The sequence below is a fragment of the Sus scrofa genome, chromosome X (genome assembly GCF_000003025.6).
Source record: "Sus scrofa isolate TJ Tabasco breed Duroc chromosome X, Sscrofa11.1, whole genome shotgun sequence".
Taxonomy (NCBI): Eukaryota; Metazoa; Chordata; class Mammalia; order Artiodactyla; family Suidae; genus Sus; species Sus scrofa.
In genome coordinates, this window is record NC_010461.5 from 20,992,501 (window position 1) to 21,007,303 (window position 14,803).

The 14,803-nt window shown below is 39.5% G+C and overlaps 1 protein-coding gene across 1 annotated transcript in view; it reads left to right on the top strand.

Annotated features, from left to right (window-relative positions):
* Window positions 1–14,803, top strand: part of POLA1 (DNA polymerase alpha 1, catalytic subunit) — a 307,592-nt gene that overhangs the window by 235,827 nt on the left and 56,962 nt on the right. Inside the window, exon 36 of the mRNA XM_021080571.1 lies at window positions 274–370. Within this exon, the coding sequence (XP_020936230.1) occupies window positions 274–370 (97 nt within the window). The remainder of the gene's footprint in view (window positions 1–273; window positions 371–14,803) is intronic.

Sequence of the window (14,803 nt, forward strand, 5' to 3'; positions counted from 1 at the left end):
TTTTTTTGACAGCAGGGGTAATCAGTCCGTAGCTTCGCAAGTAGTAATCTCTGATCAAAGTGGCAGGATTTATTCTGAATTATGAAAGGTATGTAAGCTGTGTGAGAGGGACAAACCATTAGTATGAGTCTCTTCTTCTTACCTCCCTTTTAAAAAAAAATGAAAAAAGCTGCCTGATATGGAAGTTGAAATGAGGGAATACACTCATTGAGTGATCGCCATGGCTCCCCCCTCCCCAATAGTAGTATTCATTTATTTTCTGTTATATTGCAGTATTCTGACAAGTCCCTGTACACCCAGCTGTGCTTTTACCGGTACATTTTTGATGTGGACTCTGCACTGGAGAAACTTATTACCGATCATGAGAAAGGTACGTTAAAATACTGTAATTACCTTTGAGTTTAAAGTGGAAATTTGCATCATAAAAGCCAGACCTACTGTGTCAGGCTGTTCACCCAGCATCACACTGCTGTCTCAGAAGCAGGCCGTGGGGGTCGTGGTGAGCACAGCCATACCCTGCATGAGGGGCGGTGGTGTAGGAATCCCCAGCTTTGGCCCCCACAGCCTGTCTCACATTGTTCTCTATTAAAGCGGGGCTTTGGAGGAGGAACAGTACAAAAAGGACTCCTTCAATGCTATATTTTGAAAATGCTATTTTCTGTAGGGTTTAGTAATTGTAATAAAGTAAGCATAGGCAACGTGATCATTGGACCTACAAAAACCAGATATTACCACAAAAAAATAGACCTGGAGTGTGTCTGCTGTTCACTAAAAGCCTAGGTTCATTTTGAGAGAGAGGGCTGGGGTGGAGTTCTTTTATTGACTCCATCCTTAGAGAGCGCGCATAGGCGCCTCAGCCCAGGTGATCAGGTGCTGCCTGTAAGCCTCACACAACACCTGCAGGCGCTGTGGGCCTTCAGGGGTCTGAGAAAAGCTTTGTTACATAACTTTATTTGAAAATGTCATGACAGGTGCATGTTTGTTTTTTTCTCCTACCTGAAAATCACAGTGACAACTTTTCCACTACCTGTAAAAAATTTTAAAAGGCACTATTACACAGTTTTCTTATTAGTTACCTACGGAGTGCTGATGTTGTTCGTCAATGAATATCAATTCAGCATTTTGTTGGTAGATACTATGGCTGGAGACAACCTCAAGGGCATATGGAACTACGCATACTGCTGGATTTCCTCACATAAGAATCGCGTGCCCTCGATGTGGTCTTAACTGTTTTCAGCTCTAGTCATAAATGACTTTGATTCTTCCATTTACAAAGATAGTCTGGAAGTTATTTTTTTTAAGGCCTTAACTAACTTGGTTTTTCTCTCCTTGGGTATAAAACACTTTACGACTAATGGGGGAGTTGTTCGGGTATTAGTATCTTATCTTTCAGTGTTGGTATTTTCTGTGGATTAGTAAAATTTATATAAAGAAAAAATTCCTTCAGTTATTAAAAGCTCTTTGAACTTTCATTCATGGGTGGCATCTAGTCCATGTTTATTTGCAGTATCAACAATAGCTTTTTCTGTTTCAGCCCCGAGGACCTTTGCTTAAAGGCGTTTAGAGAATCGGTACTGACTCTGTGATGAGTGCATTGTGTATTTCTCTTGGGTTTGTTACCCCTTTCTGGGTACCTGTATATTAGAGCTCGATCCCCTTGAACTTCTTTCTGAATCCAGATTGTTCCCTACATGTTCATAGAGTCCTAAGGGGTAGATTCATCTTCCAGATATTTCCAAAGTTCTTATCAGAAGGGCTGCATGATCAGCCATTTTCCAAAAGTCCTGTGACTCTTGGAGACTTGTAGAAGTCTTTTTTAGAGAGGCTGAAGGAGTGTATGTCGTTCTCCCAGAAAAGAGGAGAGAACTGAGTAGCCACTTGGAAGACACTTGCTTGGCAAAAGGGGAAAAGTGCTGACAGCATCACAGTATTTACTATGGTTCCGTTTCACCAGTTGAAGAATTGGGACACTTTTTTGTCATTTGCTTCTAATAAATAACACTGTCCTGGAGTTCAGGGCCAGCACGGAGTGAATCTTTGACTTGTTCTTTTACATGTCAAAAGGCTAAAGGAAAAAACCAAAAGAAGGATGCAAAATGGATGTCTGACACAAGGAACTTCACGAAATGTTTCAAGTGCCTTTTTGTTTTATTTATGGAGTGTTAATTAGTGAAAATATTTTTCCTTTGATCTTTTGCTTATTTATTACTCCTAAATTGCAGTTTAGAATTGAGTGGAGTAGTGGAAATTTACTTGTTCTGGGCATTTTCAGATCACCCGGTAATGCTGAGTTGTGTTAGGGTATTTGTTAGTGGTGGGATATAAACTGAAACGCTGGGTCATGCTTATTATTCATGGTCCAGGAGCAGAAGTTTCCTAACCAGTGACATTTAATAGTAATAAGCTCTTTCCTAAGAGTCACCTGGTGGCATATAAAAATCCAGATCTATGGATCCTGAACCTAGAAATTGTTAGTTCGAAAGGTGGAGGATAGAGTTTGGGAAGCCTGCCTTCTTAGAAAGTCCTCCCCAGGCAAATCTGAAAACATCATTTGAACCGTTTCTAAGTATAAAAGAATTGACACAGGTTGTAATTCCTAGGGAACAATAGGAGAACAAGAATATTCTTAAGCCCTGAGGCTAACAGTTCCAGGGGAAACTTAGTGTAAATTAATGTGACATATATAACATTCATTTCTTACTTTATAAGTTGGAGTGAAACACTCTCTTCTGATTTGCTGTTCAAGGGAGATTTGCGTTTAAAACGAATTGAAAATCTGTGGGATCCAGAGAGCAAATATATTTATTCAATTTGGACCAAGGCCAGAACACCAATAGATGTTAACATCAAAACTCCTGTGAAAAATGACAGTCGTTACACACAGTTATATTATTGAGAATGGAATCTAAGTATCGTCTGTCAACAAGTGCCCTGGAACTGGCGTGTGAAGTATTTACCATAGACTCTCCTTTACTGGTGATACCTAGCAACATTTCCTTCGCTGAGATAGTTTTACCATTTCCATTATAAAGCCCATATTTTAAGGGTTGTAACTGGATGGTGGTTTTTAATTCCTCTTTGAAACTTGGCAGTTTGACTTGGGGGGAAAAAACACATACAAATTATTTGAAAGAGGTTTATTTATTTTTATGGTGAAAAGTAGCTCTTGTCAAAGCTTTTTCGTGTGCTTTGCTTTTCAAACGAAGGTTTACAGGCCATTAGTCCATAATGTGAATTAACCCCATTTGGTATTTTTCCCTTTCCTTTAAAACGGTAAGGGACTGTTATTCACTTTGGTGACGTATTTGCTGCATATTCACTGTAACTACATAACATTTTAAAAATCTTATTTCTGCGGGACTTTGGCATTATTACTTTAACTGCTCCAGAATGTACACAGATGGCATAATAGATGCAAAAGAAGTTTTAGAGGAACATAGTGGCAACACATGAAGTAAAAAATCCATTTCCATGATGGCAGCACATAATGGTCCCATTTGACTGCCTTATCCCATGGGGACTTCGGCCTGAGTAGGGCTAAGTGAACTGTTTGAGGGAGACATGAGTCAGTTCAAATCTCTGCCCAATTGTCTGAATTAAGTCTGCTTAAAAATAAAGGTGGAAGAAAGGGTTTCTCGCTTCTCAACTGAGCCTTTTTTTTTTTTAATTCGGCAACAACAAAAACAGTTCATATATATTCCCTGTTATTTGATGCATGCCATCCGAGATGTCAGAGGAACAAAGATGACCCATGCCCCCTGCCCTGGAGAAGCCTAAGAGTCCATTTAGGACAGAATTAAAGAAAGAGATCCACTAACTGCCTTTTTTTTTTTTAAGGTGACTTTATATTATTTAGAGCGGTTGTAGGTTCACAGCAAAATTGAACAGAATGTACAGAGATTTCTTGTGTACCTTCTGCCCCGCCCGCGCGCAGCCTCCCCCATGATCCTCATCCCCCACCAGAGTGTGACATTTGTTACAATTGAAGAACCCACAGCGACACCTCATTATCACCCTCAGTCCACAGTTTACCTTAGGATTCACTCTTGATGTTAGACATCAGGCGAGTTTGGACAAATGTATGATGACATGTATCCACCACTACAGAGTCATGTGGATAAGCTTCACTGCCCTAAAAATCCTCTGTGCCCTTACCTATCGCTCCCCCGCCCCACTAACCCTGGCAACCACTGATCTTTTTCCTGTCTGCACAGTACTGCCTTTGCCAAAATGTCATGTCATTGGAATCATTCAGTATGTAACCTTTTCAGATTGGCTACTTTCACTTGGTCAGATGCATTCTGTTTCCTCTTTTTGTGCCTTGCTAGCTCCTTTCTTTGTAGCTCTAAGTGATATTCCATTGTCTGGATGTACCACAGTTCCTTTATCCATTCGCCTACTGAGGGACATCTTGGTTGCTTCCAAGTGTTAGCAGCTCTGAATAAAGCTACTGTAAACATCCATGCTCAGGTTTTTGTGTAGACATAAGTTTTCAACTCCTTTGGGTAAATAGCACAGAATGTAATTGCTGGGTCATGTGATGTTTATTTTATTTTATTTTATTTCATGTTTTTTAAAAAACTGACAAACTGACTCCCAAAGTGGTTCCGTGTTATTTTCCAACCAACAGTGAACAAGTGCTCCCCTTGCTCCACATCCTCCCCAGCATTTGGTGTTGTCACAGTTCCAGACTTTGGCCATTCTAATAGGTGTATAGTGGTATCTCAGTGTTGTAACTTGCATTTCCCTGGTGGCATGTGACATGAATCATCTTTTCATATGCTTATTTGCCATCTGTATATCTTCTCTGGTGAGGTGTCTGGCCCATTTTTTTAAGCTGGTTGTTTGTTTTCTTATTTAAGAGTTCTTTGTATATTTTGGATAACGGTCTTTTATCAAGTGTGTCTTTGGCACATATTTTACCCCAGTCTGTGGCTTGTCATTCTTTTGAACACAAATTGCATTTTCATCCTAGTGTTTGATCTTTCCTTATGCCTAAAAACCAAAAAAACCAAAACCCCCTTTTTTCTGTTCCTGTTCTTTCTTATTATGTGCTTATCTCCTCTTACTCTGTGTCAGCTGTTTGTGGTAGGATGGTGAATTAGTTTGCTACTCCCACCACAGCAGTACCACAGACGGGTGGCTTAAACAGCAGAATGTATTTCCTGACTCTTCTGGAGGCCAGCAGTCGGAGATCAAGGTGTCAGAAGAGTTGTTGCTTCTTTTTTTCTCTCTCTCTCACTCTCTCTTTAGCCGCACCTGCTGCATGTGGAAGTTTCTGGGCCAGAGATCAAACCTGTGCCGCTGTAGTGACAGCGGCAGATCCTTAACCTGCTGTGCCCCACGGGAACTCCGAAGGGTTGTTTCTTCTGCGCCCTCTCTCTTTGGCTTGTAGGTGGCCATTTTCTCCCGGTCTTCACATGGCCTTCCCTCTGCGCCTGTGTCCGTTTTAGCTTAATTACCCCTTTAAAGGCTCTATCTCCAAATACAGTCACATACTGAGGTATTGGAGGTTAGGACTTCAGCCCCCCTTCACTATGAATTTGTTCAGCCCAGAACAGATGGTCTTCTTGGTGAATTTTTCCATTAACCCTTTTGAACATGTTGCAGTTGTCTCTGCCAGAGTAGGAACACCCGGATTTAGGACTCCATGTTGAAGAAAGGAATTCTAGCTACAGCCGTCAGTGTTAGCAGAAGAATGCTGCTTTAACTGTGGACTTTTGAAAAGCCTCTGTGAGGAAGCCCAGTTTCTCAGGAGTGTCCTTTCAGGCCTAGAGGACCATGCTTCAGGTCACCCCGTTTCTTGCAAAGGGTCATGGGCGGCCTGAGGGCACTGCCTGCTGGGCTGCCCGTGTCAGGGAGTCTGTGCTCCTCACTCCTCTCAGCCTGGTGAGAGCTCCAGCTTTGTTCTCACCTGCTTACATTGCCAGTTTTTTCTTAAACTTTTCCATTGCTTGTTACCGCTGCTCTTTTTTCTCTTATGCCTGATGGTAATGTCTGTCGACAGCTGTTGTTTCCATTAGTGTCACCAGGAGTGGGCTGACCGCATGTAAGTTACTTTAGAGTTTCCCATCACCCTTTCAGAGGTCTCACACAGGTCCTCACAACAGCCCTATGAGGTAGTACTGGCTCGTGCCCCGTTATATTGATGAAGAAAGTGAATGTGATAGAAGCTTGCTTCCTTTGGGTGCCCATAGCACCCTGTAAGCTCCCTTCTCATAGGATTTGTCCTGAATGTTACGACTTTCTCTTCCATTGAGTTCATTGAGGCAAAGGGCTGTACCTTGTTGACCTTTGCTTTGCTCATGGGAGCCAGCTCACTAAAATATTTGTGGAATGAATTCTTAGTGCAAAATTAGATCACACAAGCCCTTTTAAAAACCGTGGAGGAGCGTGAGTCCTAGCAGGCAGTTCTGCCCATGAACGGAGGGCAGTGTGCGGTAAAGTTCTACAACCTCCTGCGTTGCTTGCATGACTCAGGTGCGCGATAAATTAAGTCATTAAAGTTCTTTGACATTTTCAGATGTAACGTCTGTCACTTCAACTCTTTGAGAGTGATACTGAAGACAAGTGACATTGTAGCTCTCATTTTGCTGATGCCAAATTTGAATTGTATCAAAAGAATGTCAAGTCACTTACTAGTGAGCACACCCGGGTGACTGCCCCTCTCCCACACTGCCACAGGGTCCGTCAGCCAAATACTTACACTCGTGAAGTGGAAATGATTGTATTAACTTCATGGAAAATGGGGACCCAAAAGAGAGACAGCAGCTAGTACTGAAAAGCTCAGGGAGTCTAAAACAGTGCCTTGGGTTTTTTGGGTTCGTTTTGCCTTGTTTTTGTTTTTGATTTTGTTTTTGCCAGAAAATAAGAGTCGTATGGGGAAAAGTGTATGCTTTAGGGAATATGGGAATTTGAAGATTTCTTTCTTTCTTTTTTCTCTTTTGGCCGCCCTGTGGCATATGGCGTTCCCAGGCCAGGGATCAGATCCGAGCCACAGTTGCAGCCTAAGCCGCAGCTGCGGCAGCTCTGGACCCTTAACCCACGTGCTGGGCCAGGGATCAAACCTGTGTCCCAGTGCTCCCAAGAGGCTGATCCCATTGCACCACAGTGGGAACTCAGAAATTGGAAGATTTCTGAGGATCCTAAGATAGGTCCCTTTCGATTGTTAAGGCTTTCTCTTGTATTTCCTGAACTGCTAAGTCGAAAGCAAGAGAGAGATAGCATCGCTAGAAGTACTAAAATAAAAGTAGCTGAGAGCTGCTGGAGGCCTCTCTGAGCCAGTAGACATTCTTAGAATTAACTTTGTGAAAGCCTCACAATGCATTAAAAAAGAAGGCTACGTCAGAAAACCCGTCTGGTCCATTTCTTAGATCACTTTTTTGTTTTGTTTTGTTTGTCTTTTTAGGCCCGCACCAGTGGCATGTGAAAGTTTCCAGGCTAGGGATCAAATCGGAGCTACAACTGCCAGACTACGCCACAGCCAGGGCAATGCCAGATCTGATCCATGTCTGTGACCTACGCCATAGCTCACGGCAACGCCAGATCCTTAACCCACTAAAGTGAGGCAAGGGATCGAACCTGCATCCTCATGGATGCTAGTTGGGTTCATTACTGCTGGCCACAATGGGAACTCCTCTTATATCACTTTTTAAAACTCGGGGGTTATTCCACTGAATTTTAGAAATAAACCCTTTCTCTGTTTTTAATGACTAATAAAGAGTAGAGCACACACAGAACAATTCATACCTACCAAATATAAAAAGTAGAAATTCACTTAAGCACTGATTCTGTCTGTTATAATTGTGAAAAACAATTTTCGTTAGCGAAACAGATTGAAATGGGCAGCTTAAAGTCCATTTTCCTTTTGTTTCATTTTCTTTCAAATAAAAAATGATTTGAGGTTTGGGAATTTTTTTTGTTGTTTTTTTTTTAAAACTGCTCCTTTGATTACTGCAAGTGAATTTTTATCATAGGAAACTCAAACGTGGCAGTTCAGAACACTTTATGATTGGGAGGTGATTGTAGAAACACAGAAAATGTTTCTGATAGAAAACAAGGGCTCACATGAATCCTCAGCTTTGGGAGAGTGAGTGTTACTACTGTTAGATATTACATAGTTTCAATCTTTAATGACTTAGAGAAATACTAACAATATAAGGTTAAAGTTCAAAACTGAGTAACCATTATAATTCTAGTTTGTAGTTTATATGCAAGGTGGAAAAATTAGTCAGAAACATTAGAATTGTTTACAGCCGTTATCTATGAGTGGATTATAGATCATTTTTATTTTCTCCTTCATATGATCTGAGCATGCTCTGCTTTTATAACAAGAAACTAACTATAAGAACTGAAATTTACCAGAAAAAAAATGTTTTCTTCAACTTGGAAAATGATTCCAGTAATTTAGCAGTTGAGAGAGAAAGTAACATACCAGTGAACCAAGGTCAGGTTTTTTTCTTCATGCACTTTTTTCCAGGTCAAACCTAAGGCCTTGTTACTCAAAGGGTTATACTGGCAGCACAGACATCACCTGGGAACTTGTTAGAAATGCAAAATATCAGGCCCTCCCCGCGTACTACATCAGCATCTGCATTTTAACCAGATTCCCAGGTGATCCTAGGCATTTTAAAGTTTGAGAAGCACTGATTCCAGCTACTCTCCCTTCTTAATAACTAAAGCCTAGGCCCATTCTATTCATGCACTGATTGGGGCTGTGCTTTTGGCAAAACTTTAAAATGACAAATGGGTGGAATAGAGAAGGCCTACCCAGGTTTGAGGTAGAAACGGCATGACAGCCTGATCTTTTGAAATATATTCTGCAATTAAGCTTAAAAATGTAGGAGCCTGAGAAGAGCTAGGAGAAGGGGGGGAAGCAAGAAAGCATGAGTTCTTCCACTTTGTTTCTTCTTAACTAGAAGGAACAAGGGAGAAGTAAATTAGGATTTTCAAAATAGCTTTCAGCTTCTCCAGATGAGTGGCTTATAAAAGAGAAAATAGGAATGTAGCTCTATACCCACTTCATACAAGGGCCACTCTGTATATGCCCAGAGTAGGGTCTGACCCAGGCACCACATTCTGGGCCTCATTACAACATTGATTTAGCATATTTGTAAAGATTTCAGAGCACTGAACTTGATTTTTTTTTTTTGAAATGAATACCAGATCCTTTTTAATTTTGCTACTACAAAGTTCACTTTGGAATTTTCTTTTCCTGCTGTTGCTGACTTTTCTGTTCTCTTTTTATGCTTAGTACAAGAATGACAAAGTTGCTGTTTTCTATGGCAGCCCAGAGCCCCTTCGTACTGCTTTGCTTTTTCCCTCTCAATACTGCCAGTTTTGTTTTTGTTTAGTTGTTTAACTAAAGATGACTTTACAGTGTGACAGAAGAGAAACTACATTTTCCAGGAAATTGTCACAAGAGTTGCTTTCCCATAAGTGGAGGTATCTTGTCTGCATATTTTCTGTCATCGTCTTTAGGATGGTGAAAGTTGTGTATGAAAGTTGCCATGTAGTTGGGTGACAAACTTGTGGTTCTAATAACGTGTCTTTTCTTTAAGCCCATTTCTGTGAGTACGCACTCAAGTTTTGCACTTTTATGTAGAAATGGACTTAAAAGCGTGCTGTGATAACAGATGTGTTACGAGTTTTATAAAATCCTTTCCTAGTACATCTTTTCAATGGACAGCTTCCTTGTCCCTTTTGTATTGACAAGTACAACAGCACAGACAAGGGCATTATCTAGGCGATGATGCTGTGGTTGATGGTCTTCATTTGCAAAACATATTGTCATTTTCTCAGTGTTGAGAGCCGGCAGGGTGGGGGGGGGAACCTGATAAGATTTTTTCATATACTTAAAAATATATTCGTCTGTCACCAATGAGGGAAGAAATACTAAACAATTTTCAAGCAGTTAGACCATAATGTGAGCTAATCACTTTATTTTGAAGAAAAGTATTTTTAAACAGTTGAGCTAGTGAATTTACTTTTAAAATGTATTGTGCTTACACAGTAGATGGTTTTATTTCCATGATGTTTTTTACTACATAATTATACATCTTAATTACGTAATTACTATCATAATTATTATGTAATTGCATGTACTTCCACTAATTACAAAATCAGGAAGTGTAATTATCTAGTAAAAACTTTATGAAATTTCATGCACTAAAAATTACTTAAAAGGCTATTCCAGTGGTCTACTGGAAGGCTTTCCATGATTAGTCTTAATCCTAACTTTAGTTTCAAGCTTGAACACAAAGGCCAGGACAAGAAGAACAGTTACAAACAGACCAGCACACTGAGTATTGCAATATAGGTTAAGATGGCCTTTGTTCCTTATGGGTTAAAGCCAGGGAGTATTTGAATTTCTTTGTGTTTATGGCATTGTGGTGAGAATATTTTTTCTTTGAGGTAGCATCACGAAAAAAGTCAATGAAAAGGGCAGTTCTGAGGAAAGAATTGTTTAATAGACTTGACAAGGCAATTTAGGTTACAGGACAGCCAGGCCTTCTCTAACTCTGAAATACGAATGGCTTGTTTATTTAGCTATCTCAGTCTTTAAAATAATAATAATATCATTATTATTTAAAGTTCGTTTTGAAGAGGGCTTTTTTCCCCCAGTTTGTGTTTATGTTTACTAAGATAGGAGCAAACATATCAAAAGCACATAATCCTTTTCTGCTATTACTTGATGCCAAAAGGAGCTTTTGAGACATAAACATACACGCACAAACATGTAACATCAGACCCTAAATAAAGACAGAAGGTTTAATTCAATAAAGCTATGATGCCTTCACCATTCAAAGCGACATACAAATTGCACAGTGAAACAATAGTCATGACAGCAAATTAGATATGACATCTAAATTACACTACAAAGAGAAATCCCAGAACCATTTTTGGTCTGTAGGAGTCTATTTTAGCCCAGGTTTAAAACCCGATCTAGAGGCTGCTCTATTGTCTAAGTAGGGTAATGTTGTAGAAGACTAATTGGAGGTTGGTTGAATTAATTGCAGATTAATTAGGAGGAAAAGGCTTATAATACTCATGGCAGAGAAGAGAATAGATTCTTTAAGTATCAAGATAGAATGTACTCTGAGTTTCAGGAATATTAAATTATCAATATATGTGTAACATCTAATAATCTGCTCTAACATGACCTAAATAAAGCGCTTGGAGTTACAGTTACACTAAATTTTCTTCTCCTCAAAATTAATGCTTTTTGCTAGAAATGTATTGAATCAGCCACTTAAGATGTATAACAGTTACTTCTTTTCAAAATGCAACTTTAAACATTAAAAGGTCTCTAGTCTTAGAAGCATATGACATTCCTTTTTTTTTTTGTTCTTAAATCTTCCTAAAGAAGCACCCTTGGTGGTTTTATCAGTTATTGACCTTGTGACTTTTTTAGTACCATTTAAAATTTGTAACAAATGTGACTCTTAAAAAAAAAAAGTAAGTGAAAGATGTGACAACGCCAGCCGCATTTGCTTCAAGGAAATTAGAGAATTTAGAGTCACCCAGAATTGTCTCATGCTCGCAGAGATATTTGGGGTTTAAACAGGTTTAGTCTGACTCTGGTATTTTTCTCTAGTAGTTAGGGATTATTTTTGAGTTGCATATTCTTTTCCTCTTGAGAATCTTGGCTCATTTACTTAACCCAGAATATAATGTCTCCGTCATTTCTTATTTTCCTTAACTCTGTTTATGATAGCATTTCTCCTCGAAAGTGTTTATGCCCCTTTGCATGCTTATGCGAGACAACACTTGCCTCTCATCTATCTTCCTAATCTTTTGTTTGATGTATTTATTTATTTATTTATTTATTTTTACTAATTGTATATGCCACACCAGAAGAGCCTTTAATGGTTAAAAGTTAAGTGTTTTTGCTTAGTCCTTGCCTTTCTGCTCACTGTGCAGATTTGATTTTTAACCTGACTTAATGTTTAAACTGACTGGGGTTTTTTGTTTGGTTTTGATTTGCTTTGCTTTCTTGCTTTTCATAGAAATTGGCATATGTTTTCGTTATCCTCCGTAATTCTTTTAAGTTTTTCAGAGTTACTTAAGGACATCAGCCATAACTCTTGAAGTTGAATTGTGTCCTTGTGATATCTACATTTACTCAGTAGCCCCAGGCCCAGATTTGCTGTTGATTTGCATGTGATTAGTCAGTGCCTGTTGATTACTTTATGTTGCCCTATCATGTTGATAGAATAAATGCTAAATCTCATACACAAAGAAAGCTCCCCCCATCAATTTGACTCATTCTTAGAGTAGTTCTTTTTAGAGTTGCCACGAATTTATTCAGACACATCAGCATTCTCTTACCTTGTGGCCAGTGAGACAATAACTAGGCGGAATTAGTAGTCTGTTACTGAGTTCAATTGAATTAACATTGATTGCGCTCTCCCCATGTAAAGGCCCTGGGAAACCTGTTGGCCTTAGCACCATCCCTTAGAGCTTAAGGCTTAAATCAGCTGTGCTGACGAAAAGATAGGTTTGCAGGCTAATGTTAGACACTGGTGTACTTTTCTTGTTTTAAGAAATTATTGTAAAATTTAACTCACAAGTAAGATTACAAAACCAGGTCCGTGTGTAAGTCTAGTTTTCACTGTTTCCTTGCTTCTTACTCCGCCCCCAAATCATTCGTTGAGTGTTTGTTGAGTCTCTGCCTTGTGTGATGGGTAAAGGGCCTAGGGATAAGCAAGACCTGGGTCCTGCTTTAGAGGTAATAATACTGCTTGTCATTTTCTTATTCATGCACCCACCCTCTAAGCACCTCCTTTTTATAGGACTTTGTATTTCATGGAGAACATTCATGTCCATTATCTCTTACGTTTCCCATTAAATAAAATGGCTGATAAAATACCATCAGATAAAATTTTTCAGATGACAAAACAACCTGAAGAAGAGGAAATGACCCTGAGGTAGCCTAGCCTTCTTTCCACTGTGTCCAGCTGCTCTGTTCTCGATTGAGTAGGGAAAGCTCAACCTGAAGGCCGATAACCCTAACACAAGATGGTGTGAAGTGCAGTGGGATCTCTGCACGAAGCTCCGGGAAGGATTCCAGGTGGAAGTGACACCTGAATTGGGCCTCGAAGAGTGGGCGAGGAGTTGCCGTTGTGGCTCAGCAGGTTACGAACCCGACTGGTATCCATTAGGATGTGGGTTCAATCCCTGGCCCTGCTCATTGGGTTACGGATCCAGCATTGCTGTGAGCTGTGGTGTAGGTGTAGGTCGCAAACATAGCTTGGCTCCTGCGTGGCTGTGGCTGTGGTGTAGGCTGGCAGCGGCAGCTCCAAATCGACCCCCACCCTGGGAACCTCCATCTGCCACCAGTGCAGCCATTAAAAAAAAAGAGGGTGAGATTGTAATAGGCATGGACACTGGCATGCAGTTTGAGACTAAGTTTTGGCTTTCTTTCCTACTATTCTTTAAGTGCTCTATTACTGATCAAGCTTTTGTAAATCAAAGAACCTCGTTTGACAAACACATGATGATTTTTAAAACCTATCTGAACTGAAAGTTTACTGGAAAAGCACTTAATGAGAGGCTAGTCTATGTGAAGCTTTCAACCCAAGACTGGAAGCTGGAAGGCTGTTCGCTCTTCACTCCCCCCTGTAACCAGTGGTGCCGCTTTGAAAGAAGTTGACTCTATCCTCCAAGATACATCTGTCAGAAGTGTATCAAAGTGTTTTCCTATCTTAAATAATTTAACTCAGATATAATAATGTAAGTATTTTGACATGAAAATGTTACATACTGTGATATATCCACTTATCTTAAAACAGACATCTTTAACTTTAAAAGAAGAAAGAAGTATGGTAAGACAAAACAAAACAGAAATAGGAATTAAAAGAGATGAATGGCAGACTGAATTGGTTTTATTTAGAAGATAAAAATAAAATCCTTTTAGCATTATGACCAGAGAACGTAAAAATGTTTTACTTGAAGCATGGTTAATTTTTTTTTTTTTTTTTTTTTTTTTTACTATTATCGTGATGAAAGTTTAGACATACATAGGACCTGTTTATGGAGTAAATGTTTGCTGCTAAAATAATTCCTATGTATGTTTTCCTGGTATATTATATATTGTCTTCCCCCCCCCAAAAAAAAAGATGCTGAAAAGTCAGTGAAATCCAAGATAAAAGAGTGTCTGAATTGAGCCTGTCTTCAGGAAATTATCCACCAGAGCACACATTGGTCTCTCTTAGTAAAGCCTTTATCACTTTTAACAAATGTGCCACAGTAAATTTATTAGTATGCTACAAAGAAATTTTCAAAATAATTAAGACTAAACTACACTTGTCAAAATAAATGAATGAAATACAATTTTGAATCATCTTTCTTCACTTACTGCTCATTTGCATAATTCAGTAACTTACACAGGAGTCTTTCAGTTATTGGTGTGAATTAGCAAGGTTCTGCTGTTCCTTGTTGTACGGGCGGGAATTATGCTACCATGTAATTAGCTATTCCAGACATGGACTAACGGGAAATACCAAAGGGCACAGCAAAATCTAAAGAGACAAGGCAGGGAATCTAAAGACAAGAGACAATCAAAGACACCCAACAAACTCAAGCTGGTAGACCACAGGGAATTTTGAATGAAGCCTCTTAATTTATTTTGAGAATAAGAAATCAGTAGTATGAGAGAAATCTCAACAAGATTAGCTGACTAAGCCTACTTAAAAAAAATATCTCTATAGTGCATGGTGCGCCAGGTTAACCACTCCTGTTTGTTAGTCTGTATACAGCTCAACAAATAGCCGGCAAAGCCTTTCATGGGTATATAGTGGCT